The sequence below is a fragment of the Panicum virgatum genome, chromosome 7N, assembly GCF_016808335.1.
Source record: "Panicum virgatum strain AP13 chromosome 7N, P.virgatum_v5, whole genome shotgun sequence".
NCBI lineage: Eukaryota > Viridiplantae > Streptophyta > Magnoliopsida > Poales > Poaceae > Panicum > Panicum virgatum.
The window spans coordinates 45,010,443-45,030,832 of NC_053151.1; the positions used below are offsets into that span (position 1 = coordinate 45,010,443).

Consider the following 20,390-nt stretch of genomic DNA (forward strand, 5'->3'; position numbering starts at 1 on the left):
TGCATGTGCATCCTGGGCCTTCAAATCAATTAACCCAGGCATGTTCAGAAGCCTATTCATTTGGAGCAGACACTTGGACAGCATATAAGACATTCCTTTAGAGTTCATCCTTAGCTGACACTGGAACAGATATTCATATATTATAGGAAGCCTACAAAATGAACCTACTAACCCTTCATCACATAGAGATGAGTCACATGCTGAGCGTGTGTTTAGTTCATTTTGAATTTTGGATTTTGGGATTTTAGAAGGGAATCTTTCAACATTTGAAGTATTAAATATGGACTAATCACAAAACTAATTATAGATCTCGTCTGTAAACTACGAGACAAATCTAATGAGCCTAATTAAGCTATCATTAGCATATGTTTACTGTAGCTTTACTGTAGCAATTTAGTATCTAATAACGTTCTAATTAGGCTCATTAGATTCGTCTCGCGATTTACAGTCCATTCGTGTAATGCGATTTATTGTTCGACTATATTTAGTACATCATGTAGGTAATTTAAAAAAAATTAGATTTTGGGATTTTGGATCTAAACACGGCCTGAGCCACTCAATGAGACTATTTCCAGGCCCAGAAGAGATATATGTTTGTAGCTGGCCCTTATTCTTATCCTGCAAGAAAGGTGCCTGAGGAAGCACAAGGAATGCCTTCAAAGTCTTCAGTTCATACAGACAAGGTTTGCCGATGGCGAAGTTACAGTGGGCAGCAAGCAGAAAGTTGGAAATGTGGTTGTCCCTAGTATCATCGATCAGGAGCGGACAAACACTCTGGATAAGCTATGGACGAGCAGCAGGCTGGTGAGATTCCCGATAATTTGGTTCATGCAGACAAGGTGCAAGTAAGCGCCAGATGGAGTAGCGGAAATCAAAAAAGAAAAAGAAAAGTAAGATTTTATGAAATTCTTCAAATGAATTGCCTCATCTCAGGTGTAGTAAGTGCTTGGTAAAGAGAACACACGACCTAGTTGACATTGATCCTATTGAGAAGATGCTTCCCCGAATCAAAATCTATCTGAAGATCCAGAGATTGAAAGAAATTTAGCAGAGTCTGACCCTAGTTCTCCTGCTCGATACCAATTCCCCCCTGGTGGCTCAAATGAATGGGATGCTGTTGATGCAACTACGCAACCTGCTTTGAATCATGGTACACAGCAAGCTGATCAGTTTCCACAGACCCACATGTACTCTCCAAGAGGCTAGTTGGCCACTTCCACTTGCAAGCTCAAATTCATCTCATGACTGGGAGATACCTCAGGAGAGCTCAACCGGGGTCGGCCAACTTGATAGAGGTTATGCAGAAGTGCGTTCAAATCCAGCAGACAAGAACTGTTTGGAACAGCTACGAATCAAGCCTCGCAGTGGAAACCTTTAAGAGCATGGAAGGCAAAAAAAAAAAGGAGTGTTTTGTTTCACTGGCTCTTCTTCAAATGGTGGGGCGCGTCCTGAAGATTGTTCCTACAGTTGTTTTTTTAGGGCAACTGTTCCTACAGTTGCTGATGTTCGCATCCACGCTCGCTTGACACGCTCACTCAGCCGTTGCGCCCTTTCTTAGCTGAATTGCAGTACAACGTTTTTCAGATTGTTTCCACGACAGCGACTATTGAGTTCCTTTTGCAGGTTGGTTAGATTCGTGGTAAAAACGTGAAAAGGTTATAAATATCTACCTCGCGTGATCTTTGCGTTCGCAGGATTCATTAGGTTCCGTGGACGGAGGAGATGATCCATGTGCAGCCTGCAGGAGACGGTGACGATTACCAGGTCGTCGGGGACGAGGAGGCGCACTCGAGCTGAGCCCTTCTTTAATTACAAAATTCCAAATTCCAAATCTATCCTATCGAAAGAGAATCTTACATGTATAAAGTATTAAATCTAGATGAAATGAAAAATGAATTGCATAGTTTATTTTTAAATTGCGAGACGAATCTAATGAGTCTAATTAGACTATAATTAGAGACTAAATTGCTACAGGCGCCTTGGCAGAGGAGCAAAAACAACTCTGGCGGTAGGGCCCAGGCACCGTGTATCCTGTGGAGCCATTGTGAAATAAACCTTGTTTCTGTTAGTTAACTGGTTAGTTAGCTAGTTTGCCGGGCGTGATCTGGGTGTCCGGGTCGCGCGCGTAGTGGAGCTCTGACGTGCGCTGCGTCCGCACGGGAGCGCGTCCTTCGGATCACGGTGACCGCGCTTGGGATGGCATGCGCACACGGCGGAGTGGCGAGAAGACCGGGGCACGCCCCAGGGCTGTGGGATGGCGCAGTTCGTTCACAAACGTGCCGCGAGAGAGTCGGCCTCATGGCCTTTTGTAATCGTCTATTTAAGTTGAATCAAGTGTCAGAAAAATACTGCCTCATTGCAGCACAACGAGACCGTGTCCTCGTGTTCATCCCGTTCGCGTGAGTTGTGTGTGTGCATTCTCGAGTTCGCTGGCGTCACGGGCGGCGACGTTTCTCCGGCGAGCTCTGTCAAGTGGCATCAGAGCCGGTTGCGGGCCGGGGATTGATCGCGGCGAGGTATCGTCGTTGGAATCGTCACCGCGCGATCGAGTGGGCGATGTCGAGCACTCCGCCGGCGTCGACGAAGGGTGGCGGCAAGAAGGGAGGCAAGGACGACAGCCCGAGGGCGAGCGGAGCCAAGAACGGCGATGTCGTGCTCCAGTGGATTGTTCGCGAGGTGGGCGGCGGGACTAGCTACCCCACCCTCACCAAGACGAACTACTCCGACTGGGCACAGCTCATGAAGGTGAAGCTCAAGGCCCGGCACCTCTAGCAGGCGATCGAGGGCGGCAACGTCGATCCGGACGACGACATGATGGCCCTCGACGCTATGTGCACGGTGGTGCTACCGGAGCTGGCGACGGAGATCTCCGACAAGGACACGGCGAAGGCGGCGTGGGACGCCATCAAGACGATGCGCGTCGGTGATGATCGGGTCAGGAAGAACACTGCGCAGCAGCTGCTGCGCGAGTTCGAGCTCGCCACGTACAAAGACAGCGAGACGGTGGAGGACTACGCGCTGCGGCTGACCGGCATAGTGGCGACCCTCGCTACCCTCGGCGAGGTGGTGGATCAAGGCAAGATCGTGGAGAAGATGCTGCGAAGCGTGCCGCCGCACTTCAAGCAGATAGCGGTCGCGATCCGTACACTCCTCGACACGTCCACGCTCACGGTGGCGGAGCTGACCGGGCGACTCAAGGCAGCGGAGGAGGCGTTCGAGGAGCCGCCGTCGACCCTGCACCACGACGGCAAGCTATACCTCACGGAGGAGAAGTGGAACGCGCCTCGGAGGCAGCGTGAGGCCGAGGACCACGGCAGCGGCGGCGCGAGCGGGAGCTCCGGGCGTCGCGGAGCCAGACGGGGGCGCGGCAGAGGGCACGGCGGCGCTGGGTCGTCTTCCTCAGGCAGGCCGGCGAACAAGCCCATCGGTAAGGATGAGTGCCGGCGTTGTGGGAAGACCGGCCACTGGGCCCGTGAGTGCCCTTCCCGGCCCAAGAAGGAGCAGGCCCATGTCGCGCTGGAAGAAGAGGAAGCCTCCCTGCTGCTTGTGAAGTCAACGCTCCTCTGCTCCATCGAGGAAGCGCCGCCGGATGGGCGGCCGACCGCACCACCGCCTGCGGGCGCCCTGGGAGGAGGGCAGAGCACCTCCCCGGCGCGGAGTACACCTACAGCGGCAACCAGCAGCGCCGACCTCGTCATTGCGGCAAGGCGAGGGGTCCCCATCGCTGCTGATGCGGGATCCGGATCCGGAGGAGCCGGAGCCGGACTGCAGGCCGCCGTCCACCTCCTGGAGCACAAGGTCCTGGCGCACCTCGACACGGGGGCCACGAACCACATGTCGGGCTCACATGAACATGGCTGCGCTGCGGAAGATGGCGCGGGAGGAGCTCATGCGGGGACTGCCGGCGATCGAACACGACGACCGCCTCTGCGAGGCGTGTCTCGCCGGCAAGCAGAAGTGCGCCTCGTTCCCGGAGCAGGCGGAGTACCGGGCGCAGCAAGCTCTGGAGCTGGTCCATGGTGACTTGTGCGGACCCATCACGCCAGAGACGCCCAACGGCGGCAAGTACTTCCTTCTATTGGTAGATGACCGCAGCCGCATCATGTGGCTGACGGTGCTGCCATCGAAGGACCAAGCGGCGGCGGCGATCAAGGAGTTCTAGGCGCGGGCGGAAGGAGAGTCCGGGCTGAAGCTGGGAGCTCTCAGAACTGATCGAGGTGGTGAATTCACCTCGATTGAGTTTGCTGAGCACTGTGCGGCTGAGGGGGTTCGACGGCAGCTCACTGCCCCCTACAGCCCTCAGCAAAACAGAGTTGTGGAGCGCCGAAATGGCACGGTGGTGGCAGCGGCAAGGAGAATGCTCAAGGCGAAAGGCTTGCCTGGTTGGTTTTGGGGCGAGGCGGTGAACACCGCTGTGTACGTCCTGAACCGGTGCCCGACGAAGAGTGTGGAGGGCATGACTCCATTCGAGGCTTGGTACGGGAAGAAGCCGGCGGTGCACCACCTGAAGACCTTCGGGTGCATCGTCTATGTGCGGAACACGGCTCCGCACCTCAAGAAGCTGGAGGATCGTGGGCGCAAGACGATCTTCATCGGCTACGAGCAGGGTACCAAGGCGTACAGGGCCTACGATCCTGCTACGCGTCGCGTCCACATCACCAGGGACGTGATCTTCAACGAGGAGGCACAGTGGGATTGGTCCCATGGCGAGGAAGCAGGCGCGGCGGCTGAGAACGTCGACGACACCTTCACCGTCGAGTTCTCCACCGGGTACGTGCCTGCTGATCTAGAGGCGCCAAGTGAGGGGGACGGGACGCCAGGAACGCCTTCTGCCGCGACATCGACTTGGCAGGGTGGCTCGGGCACGCCTACACCGACCGTCCCCTGCGCGACATCGACTCCTCCCGCCGCGACACCTGCTGGTCCGAGCACGCCGGCTGCGACACCGGCCGGAGTTCAGTTCGTGACGCCTTCGCAGCTTCAAGGCGACGAGCTAGACGTCGACCACGACGAGGACGCGCCGCTACGGTTCCATGCTGTGGACGACTTCGTGGGGCCGGGATCACCGCCGGGCTTTGCTGTTCATGATCTTGGCGATGGCAGGCTGTTGGCGGTGAGTGCGGAGGAGCCCGCGTCCTTGGCTGAGGCGCAGAAGGAGGCGTGCTAGCGCAGGGCGATGGAGGAGGAGCTGCGGTCAATTGAAGAGAACCGCACATGGACACTCACTGAGCTGCCTCAAGGCCGGCGCGCCATTGGGCTCAAGTGGGTGTTCAAAGTGAAGAGGGACGAGCACGGCGCGGTGGTGAGGCACAAAGCGCGGCTCGTCATCAAGGGATATGCACAGCGCCACGGCATCGACTATGATGAAGTCTTTGCACCAGTGGCGCGCATGGAGGCGGTGCGGCTGCTCCTGGCCCTTGCTGCTCATGAGGGCGGGGAGGTTCACCACATGGACGTCAAGACGGTGTTCTTGAACGGTGATCTGCAGGAGGAAGTGTTCGTGGAGCAAGCGCCAGGCTTTGCTCAGAAAGGGCAAGAACACAAGGTACTCAAACTGCACAAAGCTTTATATCACAGGATTCGGGGGCGATGCCTCGTCCCACGACCCGGGAACGCCGTTCCGATTCAAGGGTCGAGGTCGAAGAGGGTCAGTGTCCCATTCAAGGTTGGATCGCGTCCCGGTTTGAGAGGGGTCATAGCCCCATTACTAACAGATTTAATTGGGATAAGAAGGTTAAGGACAATTGATTGGTGTGGTTTTTGTTAGATAATGAGCCGAGTACGTGTACTATGGTCTAAATGTACTCTTTTTATACATTTCTTATATGCTTGTGCAGATTAGTTTCTTCATTAGCAGCACATATATATAGTTTTTGACTTTTTGTCCTTTTAAAGATGCATCGACCCGAAGATATCGACCCAGATGAATCAGGGTCGCGTTCCACATAATAATTTATCGTTCCATAGAGATATACCCCCTTCGTACCACAATTTTATAAAGTGACGACCCTCGACCCTCGACCCCGTTCCTCGACCCGGTCGACCCAGGAACTTTGTGACTATGATTTACACCAGGCTCCACGTGCTTGGAATCAGGAATTGGATGAGAAGCTGAAGGAGTTGGGGTTCACAAGATGTCCCTCTGAACATGCCATCTATGTCGGGGAGAAGGTGCAGAGAGGCTGGTTGTGGGGGTGTATGTGGATGATTTGATCATCACAGGCACTGTCAGTAGCTGCATCAAGGAGTTCAAGGCCCAGATGGCACAGGTGTTCAAGATGAGTGACCTTGGCTTGTTGTCTTATTATCTGGGAATTGAAGTAAAGCAGGAGCAAAGTGGGATTACATTGTCTCAGGGGAATTATGCTAGGAAGAATCTGGAGAAGGGAGGCATGCTGGACTGTAATCCTTGTTTGGTTCCAATGGATCCCAAATTGAAGCTGAGCAAGGACAGCAGCGCTCCAAGTGTGAATTCCACTGATTACAGAAGCTTGGTGGGCAGCCTGAGGTACCTTGTACATGCCCGGCCAGATTTAGCATTCTCTGTTGGGTATGTGAGCAGGTTTATGGAGGAGCCCCATGAAGATCACTATGCTGCAGTCAAACATATACTGAGGTATATTGCAGGGACATGTGATTGGGGCATATTCTACCCAAAGAAGAATGATGGATGTGCTGTGATCAGGGGTTTCAGCGACAGTGATCTAGCTGGAGATTTGGACAGCAGGAAGAGCACTTCTGGACTGGTCTTTTTCCTTGGCAGCAGTCCTATTTGTTGGCAGTCGACGAAGCAAAAAGTAGTAGCTCTGTCAAGCTGTGAAGCTGAGTATATTGCTGCTGCTACAGCCGCCTGTCAAACTGTTTGGTTGGCACGGCTCCTAGCTGAGGTCACAGGAGAAGCAGTAGGGAGGCCAGTGCTACGGGTGGATAACAAATCCACCATTTCATTGATCAAGAATCCCGTGCATCATGACCGGAGCAAACACATTGACACGAGGTTTCACCTCATCCGGGAGTATGTGCAGGCAGGGCAGATTGGAGTGGAGTTCATACGGACTGATGAACAACTTGGCGATATTCTGACGAAGCCTTTGCCAAGGGTGAAGTGATATTCTGACGAAGCCTTTGCCAAGGGTGAAGTTCCAGCAGCTCTGCGAGAAGATTGGCCTTCTTCAAGTTCAGTAGAGAAACAAGGCTTAGGAGGAGAATTGTGAAATAAACCTTGTTTCTGTTAGTTAACTGGTTAGTTAGCTAGTTTGCCGGGCGTGATCTGGGTGTCCGGGTCGCGCGCGTAGTGGAGCTCTGACATGCGCTGCGTCCGCACGGGAGCGCGTCCTTCGGATCACGGTGACCGCGCTTGGGATGGCATGCGCACACGGCGCCATGGCGAGAAGACCGGGGCACGTCTCAGGGCTGTGGGATGGCGCAGTTCGTTCGTGCCGCGAGAGAGTCGGCCTCATGGCCTTTGTAATCGCCTATTTAAGTTGAATGAAGTGTCAGAAAAACGTTGCCGCATTGCAGCACAACGAGACCGTGTCCTCGTGTTCATCCAGTTCCAGTTCGCGTGAGTTGTGTGTGCGTTCTCGAGTTCGCCGGCATCGTGGGCGGCGACGTTTCTCCGGCGAGCTCTGTCAACCATGCCGTTGTGGGCGCACCGTCTCCGTTGGAACCTCGCACCTCGCGGACTGACTGGTGGCCGGTACAGCACGTAGCCACGGAGAAACCGTCGGTGCGATGCAGACGACAGGGGAGAGGAGAGGAGAAACCAACCCCCACGCGCGACGCGCCGGCCGACGGTCCGCGACAAAGAGTGCCGAGTGTGGCCGTGGTGCGCGCGCGCTTGACACCCGGCAGCCGGCACAGATCAGGGAGGAGGAGGCGGCGGATTTCCGACCTGCCGACCTGGGGTTGGGTTTCCCACCGCCCGAATCCGGCGCCGGTGACCGGCCGCCCCCTCCGCTCTTCACGCAAGCAGCGTCCAGATCCCCGCGCGGATCTGCGCGCTGCCGGGGGCAGAAAAGAAATTACCGTACTACTTGTTCTCCACGCTCCCCATTCCCCAAAAGCGCGGGCGTCACTGTTTCTACATGGTCATTTCGTTCGGAGGCCGTGGAATGGAGTGAAGAGGAGAGGAAAACAACCGGGGCGGCGGCGGCGGCGGCGGCGCACCGTTGCGTTGGTTCACTTGCAGTTGCCGGTGCAGTTCACTCCAGTGTTTCTGACGCAGGTTAACTCGCAGCAGCTAAGGTCAAAATGCCCAACAGCTGAAATTCTACCTCGGACGATTTCGACGTCTCCCCTGCTGTCAGTTGAATACGCATGCGCATCTCACTTCACAGAATCTGCCCGACACATTTAAGAGAGAATTGCTTATTTGACACTAGAAAAAAAATGAAATTTGTTCATTTGACACCAAAATCTCAGATATTACCTATATAGCCACACCTTCAGTTTTTTTTTTTGCCAAAATAATCCCCTCACCTTCTGTTAGCTATCTCCGTTAGATATGGTGAGGCCCACCCGTCAGCTCCACCACGGAGCGAACACGTGCACTCTGCTCTCCCTTCCTCTATTCCTTCCATTCTTCCAACAGCGCCAAGGGGCGTTGTCCGGCGGCGTCTCATCGTTTCTCGACGGGGATGCGCCTGCCGATCTTTTGTTTCAAGGTTGCGGAGGCTGCTGCGGGATTGATGGATGTTTGGAGGGCGGATCCGGCTCGTGGTTCCTGCGGCGGCGGTCGGCGTCGATGGCGAGGGTGGATCCAAGATCGAGGGGACTCGGGGCGCGTCCCCGGCCGATGGGCTACCAGCGACGGCTTCATCTTCTGCGGCTCACTTCAAAGCCTTTGTGCGATGGAGTCCTCTTCGGTCCTTGGGCGTGCGGTGGCCAGATCCGGTGACTTCCGGTGGCGGGGTTCGTCGGAAGCTCCGGCGAGCATAGGGGGCAGGGATCTGCTTGTAATTTTTCTTTTTCTGAAGGCCCTTTGTGCAAGTTGGGTGGGACTGTGGTCTTCCGTATCCTTGTTTGACATACTTGTATTTGTACGGGTCCGTGTACGTTTCCCTTAACTTGGAATACATGTATGTTTTATCAAAAAAAAAAAACAGCGCCAAGGGGCGGTTACAGGCGGGCGGCGGCAGCGGGTACCGCCGGTGCGGCACGCCGACGGCAAGGCTTGGCGGGGCTAGCTCCGGGGAGGCTGCGCGCGGCCTATGCGCACGCCGGCGTGGCAGAAGCGGGTCCTGCCCGTCCCCGCACGCCGCCGCGGCAGGAGCCGGCAGCAACGGCGGCGTGGGCCACAAGCCGCTCATGTCCTCGCGCCCTCGAAGCCTCGGGCGAGCTTCGAAGCCCCACCGCCGCCGCGCATCTTGCCCTGGCCGCTCCCTCTCCCCCGTGTTGCCGGTGTGCAGGGAAGCCGCGGCGGCCGCCATTGGAGCATCACCTCCCTACCGGAGAAATTCGTCCAAGCCACGAAGCCTCGAGCCGATTCCTTGCATCTGGGACACCGTAGCATAGCGACCCCGCGAATCCACCCTGCCTCTTGCCCAAACTCGCCGCAGGCCGAAGAAGCCGCCGCCGTCGACCTCGAGCCATCCCACCGCCGTTGCTAGGTGAGATCCCAAGGCCGGCCATCTTCTTCTCCGATCGGCCTGGGAGGCGGCCTTCGCGACGACGAGATGCGGCGGCGCCGGCACAGTGGCAGCCCGCGTGGGCAGGAAGGCGGCAGGGGAGGCGGGCACGGCCTCAGTGCAGGCGGCAGGAGAGGCGAGCGCGGCCTCGGTGCGCGGCTTGGGAGCAGGCGGCAGGGGAGGCGGGCGGTGCGGCCTCGCCGGCCCTTCGCGCGACTAGGGGCCTGTTTGGGACCGTGACCCACAAAATCGCGAGGCTTATAAGCCATAAGCGAGCCAGAGCACGCTTTTGCGATTTTGTCATGCGTAGTTCAATGTTCCGCGTTTTGCTGCGGCGGCGGCGGGCAGAAGCGCGTTAGACGCAACCCGTTCGGCGGGATTATTCTGCTTCTTCTGCTCAAAAGCATCGCCGACGCCGAACCAAACAGGCCCTAGGGAGCAGCGGCAGGGGAGGCGCCTCGCTGGCCGTCCGCATGGCCAGGGAGCCGCCGGCCAAGCGCCAGGGAGGTGCCGGCCAGGGAAGAAAAAGCACTGTGCCAGGCTTCCCATGTTTACATAAGGGTATTTTAGTCTTTTCCCGCTGCCTGGCCCACTGATCTAACGTTGAAAGCTAACAGAAGTTAGGAGAGTGTTAAATAGACAACAAAATTTTGACTTTTGGACATATAGTAAGATCTGAAGTTTCGGTGTCAAACAAGCCAACTTTATTTTTTCTAGTGTCAAATAGGCAAATTTCTCCACATTTAATTAGATTCCATGGACGGAGAAAATTATCCAGCTGCAGCAGACGACGGCGAGGACGAGGAGCCACCGATCCGAGCCGACCGTGAGGCTGCTCTGCTGGATCGCCCAGATCTCGTGCCGTTCTGGAATCTGGATGCCCGCACGCCGACGCCTTGGCCTGGGCTGGGAGCAAAGTAACCTCTTGCTGGTACCATGAACTCGGGAGCAGCTTCCTCTGCAGCGCGCGGAGGCCCGCCCCCCGTCCCCGCTTTGCCGCCGGCCACGCGGCCGTCACGCGGGAGCTGTCGAGGGCACGCCACCTGCGCGTGCGCTCCCACGCGTTGCCCCCCCATGGGCAACGTGACGCTGCCACCGCCTGTCCCGCCCCCCGGTTTCCTCGCGCCCGCGTCGCGCGCTCCGATAGCCCGGCGCTGTAGTGTAGTCCGTCACCGTCAACGTGCCGCGGGTTAGGTTGGTGCTGCCGTCAACGCTCGGCTCCTTGTCGTGTCGACGCATCCTGTGTCTTCCGAGCATGGCGCGGCCGCGTAATTCGTGAGCCAAATTGGCACCAGACGCGAGCTAAACCTGGCGAGAACTGGCTCTGTCGGAACCTAGCAGCTTAGCACGATCACTTCACCAAAGACCGGAGAAACCGTCGGCGTAATTCGGACAGGAAAAGGAAAGGGAAAAGGAGCCCGTCGGTCGTCGCTCCGTCGTCGGCGTGAGCTCCGAAACGGACAAGGCCGTGCGGTCGGCGAGCGGTTGCGAGCGACCCGAGACGGGTGGTGTGGGGCGAGATAAAAAAAGAGAGAAAAAACAAACAAAAGAATTTTTGGGCTGTTCGGCTGATTTAAAAGTCGGTAAGAGAGAAGCGAACAGGGCCGCGGGCCCGCGCGCGCCGGCCGCCGATCCGCGATAAACAAAGGGCGTCGTCGTCGCCGCCTCGCTCACTGGCGTCGGGAGCTGTGTGTGCGTGTGCGTGTGGAACGGAGAAACCTCGCGACGTGGGGCCCCGCCCCGCCCGCCGCCGCCGCCCATGCGACCCACGGTCGCGCCCGTCGCCGCCGCCCATGCGAGCCGCGGTCGCGCCCGTCGCCATCCGTGGCCGCTGCGGCACCGCGGCTGACATGTGGACGCCGCGACGGTGGCGGCAGCCGGGGCGTCCCCTGTGCGCGCGGCACGACCCGATCCGGCGTTTCTGCGCGGAGAGCGACGGCGCGGCGGAGGGGGACGGACGGTGGGCATGAAAGCCATGCTGCCGCGGAAAGACGGGCGGGGCGGCGAACGTGACACCCACCGCGCAGCGCACGGCTCGGCTCGTCGGGCGCTCGGCCACGGGCCACCGTGTCGTGTCTGTCAGGTTCGGTGGTGCTGGTGCAGCCACCGGCCAGCCTCCTCGATCCGGAAAAGCTAGCGGAGTAGCGGCGGCGGCCGGAATAGTTTATACGTGCACGCTTGACACCTTGCCCATATACGCTTCCCGGGTCAGGACGTGATGCGCAGCTTCGTCGTGGCAGTTGCTGCCCGGTCCAGGTGAAACTCTGGCAACCGTCCTCTATTTTTCGCTGGCAATGACAGATCGTTAGCTATCCGGCAGTACAAAAACTAGTTTGGGATTTTCAGATTGGTGTAAAGTTATTGAAAACATCAAGGATAAATGTTAGTAGCATGCCTTTAGCAATTTCTTGAAAAATAAAACTACGAAGGGCTAAATGAAAATTTGAAAATCATATGAACCACGAAAATTAAGGATAATTAGCATCTCAAAAACTTAAGAAAAGAGCAACTAGGCTAGACTGAGTAAAATTAACATATGCTAGTATAAGACTTAGGCTTGTCGACTGTTTCCTTTATCTTCAAATATGAGGTGTCATTCAAAATATGTACCTAGATATAATGAATTTATTATGAATTTTCTCACTGCTCATTTACCTTATTATCAAACCCCCGCCAGCCTTATCCTCTGTTTTTCCATTTAAAACGCTACGGGTTCCCTGCTCCAGCAGGTGGCCAGTATTTCCGACAATTAAACCAGCTCCCAGGCGGAGGGACATGTCGGTCCTGAAAACATCTAACATTTCTTATAGTATTTCAGAATAAAGAGAGAAATTATTAAGAATTTGAAAACTGGTTGGAAGCAAAAGTAGGGGGAAAAAAGAAACTATCAAACACGCGGCAATGGCTGAGCAGTTGAAACTAGGAAGAAGGGCATGTTCGCCAACTTGGCCCTGGTGCTCACTATTGTACATACGATTTATATTAAGTTCTATATAATGTACAGTTACGACAAGATAAATTTGAAGATAATTTATTGTAAACATAGTTTGTTAAATTGTTCTAAAATTATGTGTCATCATTTTTTCCAGAAAAAAATATGCATGATACCGTCTTGAAGACGACACCAGAGGACAATTCTCCTATTTCATCGTGCAAGAACTGTAAAAACGAACGCCCCTGCTAAACCGCGCGGAGAACTGGAGGCGAATAGGCGATAGCCGCGCCAGAGCCAGACACGCTCTCGCCGGCGGCAACGGCAAAGCGCAGGGGAGCGGGGGCAAAAAAAAAAAAAAAAAACGAGCGGTGGCTTTCGTGCCATCTTCCACTGGCCACGCTGGCGATGGCGACTGGCGGCCCCCCTCCGCGGCTGCACGTAAGCAATATCCAAATCCCCGCGTGGATCCGATCCGGCGGCCTGCCTGCCGTCTGCGCGCTGCCGCCGCCGTGCCAGCCAAGGAAGGCGGTGTTTGGTTACTTATTAGAATTCGTGAGTACTAAATAAAATCTATTTGTAAAATTTTTATAAAAATTGAGTAATTTTTCGCTCCGAATCTAATGACGGTAATTAATCGATTATTTGTTACGGTAATGCTACATTAACCATTTTCTAATGGCGCAATCAAAAATCCCATTAGATTCGTCTCGTAATTTACACGGGATATGATTTTGTAATTAAACTTTATTTAATATTTTAAATTAGTGATCAAAGGGTGAAAAATTTTACACGGCCAACCAAACACGGCCGCAGACGCGGGGCAGGTGCGGCCGCCCCGCGCCGTCGCCCTCACCCCCGTTGCCCCCGCCCGCCTGCTGCGAGCCCCTCCTAGTCCATCGCGTCACGCTCACACGTCGCGCGGCACCGCACCGCGGGCCACGCGGCTGGCGACGGTGCCGGGAGCCACCGCCGGGTCCCGGGCCCCGCCGCGCGCCCTGCGGCACCGCCCACCCGTTCGCCGCTCGCTCGCTCGTTCGTGCGGTGTAGCCACGGGGTGTGCGAGAGCGACGCGTCGTGCCGGGCGCGTCTCTGGAAATTGCGACGTCTTTGCACGGCCCGCTGCATGGCGGGGGCGCCGCCGTGGAGACGGAGTGGAGTGGGCGGCCGAAAGCAACCGGGGCACCCCGGCGGGTGGGCGGCGGCACACCGTTGGGCCGGTTCGCTCGCGGCGCTGTGCCGTTCGCCAGTTCAACCTGTGGTTGTGCTACGCGGAACTGCGCCAGGTTGCGTTTGCAGCTACCGTTCGCTCGCTGATTGTGATTGGGGCAAAATATTTGTGCGCCTTTTCCAGTTGGAGCTACCGTTCCTGCGCTCGCTGGATTGATTTACCGGGACCATAGTTACCGCCGGTGGATGAAGAGTGACTAGCCCAGCTACGCGAAACTTCAAGCAGACGCTGCCTTGCTTTTAGGCGGCTGGCTCACTCGCTCAATTGACCCGGATCGTTGAAAGATAACAGAACTGCGGCCGTGCATTCCAAAGTACAGCGCCGGGCACACACGGTGACACAGGGACGCGCCGTACAACAACCGAACAGAGTACTCTGACTGACGGTCCGGACCGAGCAAGCAGCCGCACCACCAAAAGAGAGGAGTCGAGGGAGGAAACGGCGGAGCGGGAGCACAACGCGGGGCGGCCGCGCCCGCCCCCACCTCCGTCGCTGTGGGCGCCCCCCGCCTGTGGGTCAAACCTCCCCTCCCGCTGGCTCCTCCTCACCTCCCGCCTCCCCTATTAATACCCCACCCACCTGCCTTTCCTCCCCGCACTCCAGCGCCTTCGCCCAGCGCACCAACACAACAACCTCCGCCACCGCCCGCGCCCGAACACTTGGCGCCCACTCGCCCCGCCGCACGCTTCGTCGCTCGCTCTCCCGCTCCTCCGGTTCCGCCATGGCGCCCAAGAACAGCGCTCTCCCACCCTCCAGCGCGGCCACCGACGGCATGATGGAGCCGAGGTTCCGCGGCGTCCGCAAGCGCCCCTGGGGCCGGTACGCGGCGGAGATCCGGGACCCCACCAGGAAGGCCCGCGTGTGGCTCGGCACCTTCGACACCGCCGAGGCCGCCGCTCGCGCCTACGACGCCGCCGCGCTCCACTTCCGCGGGCCCAAGGCCAAGACCAACTTCCCCGTCGCGTTCGCCGCGGACGCGCACCCGCCGCCGCCCAAGATGCTGGCCGTCAGCCCCAGCAGCAGCACCGTGGAGTCCTCCTCCCGGGACTCGCCGGCCGCGTCCCCCGCGGCGGCCCCCGCGCCGTCGCTGGACCTGAGCCTCGGCATCCCGCCCATGGTGGCCGCCCAGCCGTTCCTCTTCCTGGACCCGAGGCTCGCGGTGACTGTGGCCGTGCCGGCGCCCGTGCCCTGCCGGCCGGCCGTCGTCGCCGGCGCCAGCAAGGCGACCTGCCGTGAAGACGAGCATAGCGACACCGGGTCGTCGTCATCCGTCGTGGACGCCTCCCCGGCGGTCGACGTGGGGTTCGACCTCAACATGCCGCCGCCGGCCGAGGTGGCGTAGGTGGACCGGCGCCGCGCCCGATGACACGACGACTCCTCCCCAGAGCTCGCATAGAAGATTAGAACTTGTATTAGTACGTAAGAGGTTGGTTAATCGATCGTTTAATTTGCCGCGATGGGTTACTACTTACTAGGTGTACATAGGATGTTCTTTTTGCACAGGCAGATAGGTATCACAAGAACTACCGCCGGTGTTGCCAAAATACAAAGCGTTTTGTCCTTCGTTGTAACATATTGATCGCTGATTAATGAGAAATCTACCGTCTTTTGCTCGCAAATTGTCTGTGCTGTATGCTCCTTTAGTCCTTTTAGCTACCTGCTGATTTGGCTTCAGAGATTGCAAGAATTCACAAGGGAAAAATGACTTGTTCCGATGCGTGATGATCAAATGATCAAGAAATGGACTTGCAAAATCGAGAGAGCTGTCGCCATGCTAACACTTAAGCTTTATCTGATCAAGCATATGATCATCCAATCAGTAATGATTCGAATTTTGACGTCAAAGGCCTGGTTGAAAAAGAAATTGTTACAGAGAGTCTTTTGGTGCTACCGATGATCTCCTCTTCAGCAGCTTAGCGCAAGAGCAAACGAGCACCTATTGCTAACTTACACTGCAAGTACGCAAGGTAGCATGTTGAACCGTGTTCTCCTCCGTGAATTTACGTAGCACGGCACGGTACAGGTAACAGGTTGTGTTGTGTGTTCGTCCTCCCGCACCATACGGACCGGCTTGCATTGACAGCCAAGCCTGAAGGGGGCGGAGCAGAGCGGAGGACGACGACGACTCGGGGACGACGCGGAAAGCCACGCAGAAAACCGTGGCCCCTCGACCTTGACGAGCCGGCGCGGGGTCGTGCCGCGCGGCGCGGCGAGGGCCCCCCCGGGGCGAACTGGTCCACCCACCCATCCACACTGCCCTGGAGCGAGAGCAGCGCCTTGCTCCCCACCCCACCCACCCACGTACGCCGCGACGCAAGCATCCGCAAGGCGCCGCGACGCCACGGGCAACCTACGGCCGGTCGCCACCCCGCGCCGCGGCCGGCCCCACGCGCCTTTGACGGCTTCCTTCCTTTTTCCCTGTCGCTCGCGCAGGCGCTTCGCTTGCGACCGCGGCAAGGCCCCCCGAGCAACACACGAGGCGGGTGGGGTGGGTCCCACCCCGCGCCGCGTCCTCGTGGAGTCATGTGATGGAGCGCCAGGGCGATCAGCGTCGCGCGGCGATGGTGGACTGCCCGGCACCTCCAGCCGCCGCGGCGGTAGCTTTGGGAGCTCTCGCAAGCAACAACCTCTGCTTTACGACGCCTTGGGGTTGGATTGTTCGGATCTGAGTCCAGGCAAAGTTTCTTTTTTTTCATTTTGCTAAATGGAACCCTGAAGTCCCAAGCTGCTGAATTTCTGACAAAAAGACCCGTTCCCCCGCAAAACAGAACTGAATTCGTGATCCGGGCGACGATGTCACGATAAAATTTTGACGGCAGAAGTTGGCGGAGGAACGGTGACCCGGATGTGTCCGAGAATCCAGTGACATGCTGGTGGTTGGCCTCACTCGGTGCAGAGGGCGATACACATCGAGTCAAGCTGGGAAAAAGATGGGTGGTAGCACGAAGTGCTATCACGGATGTTTCTGGCCCGGCCGTTCAGCCGAATATTCCGAGAGACGAAGCCGCGCCGTGGTCAACGTTCATACGCCGTACTGTAATCGTTAATCGTGGAGCACACACAGGTGACAGGTCTCCGGGCTCGGGTCAGGCCAGTCTCCACCGCCAGGCCAGCCGTAGAGGGGGGAGCGCGGGAGGCGGCGGTGGCGCTGGGCCGCTGGCAACCTTTCCGTTACGATTCCGGGCCGCCCAGCCACGGGCGGGGCAGCACGTGCCAGCCGCGGAATATGCCGCACCTCGGCGGCGTCGGCGGCTTTGGATCTCAGGCGGGGCGGCGGCCGGGGCGGAATAAAGAAAGAAGCCGCCTTTGCATGCACGATGCCACCGCGGCCGGCGTGCGGCGCGGACCCAATCCAAATCCAGCCTGCCCGCCCGTGCTCCAGCGGAGACGGCGCCGAACGGGCTGGCGCGGCGTCCACGGGCGGAAAAATTAGGTGGCGCTCGCGCGCGCGGGGTCGTGTCGGCCACCGGGCCACCAGCGTCCTCCCGCCGCCTGCGGGACAGCGCACGCAACCTGGCGGTGGCGGGCGGGCGCAGCGCCGGGTCAACAAAGCACGCCGCCTGGAGATCCGCGAGACCGCAGCTGGGCTCCGTGACGCGACCTCCCCCGATCCGATCCTCGGCCGGTGACGCGGGTGCGTGCGGTTGGGCGGGCGGTTAGCCAACCGACCCATCTCGGCTCTCACGTTCGTTACGGGTCGGGCGTGTCCATGCGCCAGAAGAACGACACGGCGGGAGTGGGTGGGCACTGGGCGGCTGCCGGCCGCTCGGGCATCCATCTGCGCAGCGCAGCGAGCGGCTCACGAAAGCTACCGCGGGGCCGCGAGCGCGGCCGCCTGGCGCATGAGGCTGCCGTGTGCCAGGTGCCGTGGTGGCGCGGGCGCCCCCAGCTCCCGCTGCACGTCTCGGCGCCGCGCGCAAAGCCACGAGCGGCGCAACTACTCCCACCGAGGCAGCGGCCGGTGGTGCCCGCACCGCACCGCACGGGCGCTGCCCCCCTGCGACGCCGCCCCGCTCGTCGTGACGCGACCGCACTAACGCCTCGGCTCGGGCACGTAGGGCGCGCCCGAACCCCAAGCCCAGAGCTGAACCACAAGAACCAAGAGGCGGCGAGAACGAAATCGAACACCTACCGGAAAGTTGAGGCCCGGAAGCCTAGAACTTGTCCTCCTGGCTAAAATCACCATTGCAATTTCGAACTTTTTAGAAAGTTTTGTACAATTAGCAAGAAGATCGACCACAGCCAACATCCATATAGATGATTTCCCCTAGCATTTCGTGAGGATCTCGGCGCCGGTCCTGGTGATCAGAATCTTTGACTTTGATAAGCTCTACATAAGTGGTTCTGAAAGGCCTCACCTCGAAAGCGCTTCTGGAAGTTCGCAACTAAGTGTCTCATGCACTCTCTATGTTCAACTCCATTTTTGAATATTTGAATGACAGTAGAATCAATTCCTTTGCCTGCATCTGTCATGAGCACTAGGCCACGAGGTGATCCAATAGCTTGCTCAAGTCTGCTGAAAAACCAAGACCAATTTTCAGTTGTCTCCGAGCCAAACATAGCTTAGCATACTGGAAACATCCAATTGTGCCCATCAATAGCGGTCGCAGATGCAAATTGACCCTTTTACTTCCCAGTCAAGTGCGTGGAGTCCACACCAAGAAAAGGACGACAACCATTTAGAAAACCATCCACACAAGATTTTAGTGCAACAAACATCCTAGTAAATCTCATTTTCTTTCCAACTTGCTCATATTCAATATCCACCATTACTGCGAGTCACTTTGTCCCAGTAAATGACACACAACTTGTGTTTAGAGCCTAGCTTAATTTTTGAATCAATTTCAGTTACCAAATCATTCAAATTTGTACTATCTCTGTCTAAAATCTTAGGAATGTTACAAGCTTCACAATACACACGAGGTCCATCATCAGTAAAATTGATATAAGCACCTACTCGCACAGCAAGCCTTTAGGACAAACTGGGATCCATCCTACACAAACAAGTGCACACATAGCAGCCGAATTAACAGATACTAGCCTATAGTCAGCACTAACCTATGGGGAATTCCAAACCCTAGGGAGAATTGGAAGAGGACTTACCCATTAGGAACCCATTCAAGATTAGTCTGTTCCTCAGGAAAAATCTCGGTGAAGAAGCGTGGATTGGATTCCGGCTCCATCTCGACCGCCGGTGTGGCCGCAGTTGGGCGCCGTCGCTTCTTGCCGTGCTCGGGGCTTCCGCCGCGGCGGGGCTGCGGGGCCGCCGCCGGGTGCCGTAGCCTCCGTCGTCGCTGTGGCCATCGGGGGTCGGCGCCGCCGCGGGCTGCCCTTGCCGCGCCGGGGACCGCCGCCGGGATCCCGCTGTGGCGCTGCTGCCAGGTAGCGGGGAGACGGGGATGAGTTCTGTTCTGTCGATCGATCCCACCAGCGCGACTTCAGTTGACTAGAGGCAGGGCAGTTCAGTCATTTGCCGTGGAGGCCAATTAAAATGCAGTATAATAGTACATTTAGTGTGTAGCAGCAAATAACCATCATCTAAGAGTGTGTTGAGGCAAAACCAGCCTTTTTTTAGTGGCCTGTGGCAAAAGCCACATTTGAGCAATACCCTAGAGCAAATTTTGCCAAATATCTAACTCCAACAGACTCTAGCCTCTAAAATGAGGAGGTCTCCAAATCTTCCCCCTAGACCTGAAGGGATCTCTAAGGAGCTCTCCATCTATGAATCTCGCCCACAACTGTTTTTTTCTTTCTCCATTTCAGGCGTGTACCCCCCTTCCCGCCCTTCCTTCTCTTGTCCAACACCTCCTCTGCCCGCCGGCGCCACGCGAGCCGCCGCCCTCCGTGCGTCGATGCGCCGGGCCGAGCTCTACCTAGCCCCTGCTTGCCCCCGCCCTCGTCGCCAGGTCTGAGCTCTTGCCGCCCTTTCTGCCGACGCTCGTGGTCCCTAGCTCCAGCATCATGAGGAAGAAGAAAGGAAAAGCAAACAATAGAGAAGACTGATAAATGGATCCCATATGTCAAGAGGAAGTAGGAGCTGTGCGATATAGAGGTTCTTGCCGAAATTGAAGGAAAAAAATTAAATTCTCAAAATATAGGAGAAGCCTCGACAAGTAGAGGGTCAGGTTTGGGATATGTTGGACATGCTTTAGTACAGAAATCGCAACTGATCGAAAATCTGAAAGGATCGCGGGGCGATCAAGGGGTACGGTGGAGAAACACAGTGCGAAATTTGAGCGAGTTCTTGGCGTGTTCCGGCCCCGACTAGGGGTTGTAAAAGCCTTAATTTTTAATCTAGATAATTTAAGAATTGAATTTAAAAAAAATTAGACTTACAATTTTGAACTAAAAAATAAAAAATCAAATAGAATTGTGAAGAAATCATTAAGGTCATGGCCCGTTGCCACCCCTAGCCCCGGCCCGTCCCGAGTCGCGAGTCTAGATAGATGGATTCCGCCGCCGCGTTCTCTGCTCAGCCAGCCGCCGCTCCCACGAGGTTCGCACTGCGCATCAAGCCGGACGCCCGTCTCCAAGGAGCACGGCTTCCTCTGCATGCGAACCCCAACCATTGTTGGCCCTCAAGCAACACGAGTTTGTC

At 57.0% G+C, this 20,390-nt stretch overlaps 1 protein-coding gene and 2 long non-coding RNA genes across 3 annotated transcripts; 1 reads left to right on the forward strand and 2 right to left on the reverse strand.

Annotated features, from left to right (window-relative positions):
- Positions 1–8,180: 8,180 nt before the first annotated feature.
- On the reverse strand, positions 8,181–8,599 carry LOC120683622. The gene is made up of 2 exons (XR_005678856.1): positions 8,482–8,599; positions 8,181–8,342 (listed from the first exon to the last, which is right to left on the reverse strand). It is a non-coding gene; the product is annotated as an uncharacterized LOC120683622 (long non-coding RNA).
- Positions 8,600–14,368: 5,769 nt separating this feature from the next.
- On the forward strand, positions 14,369–15,411 carry LOC120683051 (ethylene-responsive transcription factor 4-like). Its single transcript, XM_039965064.1, has one exon. It carries the CDS (start codon positions 14,514–14,516, stop codon positions 15,132–15,134), a length of 621 nt encoding a protein of 206 aa, XP_039820998.1. The 5' UTR covers positions 14,369–14,513; the 3' UTR covers positions 15,135–15,411.
- Positions 15,412–17,921: 2,510 nt separating this feature from the next.
- LOC120684041 lies at positions 17,922–19,243 on the reverse strand. The gene is made up of 2 exons (XR_005679047.1): positions 18,151–19,243; positions 17,922–18,090 (listed from the first exon to the last, which is right to left on the reverse strand). It is a non-coding gene; the product is annotated as an uncharacterized LOC120684041 (long non-coding RNA).
- Between the last annotated feature and the right edge of the window lie 1,147 nt (positions 19,244–20,390).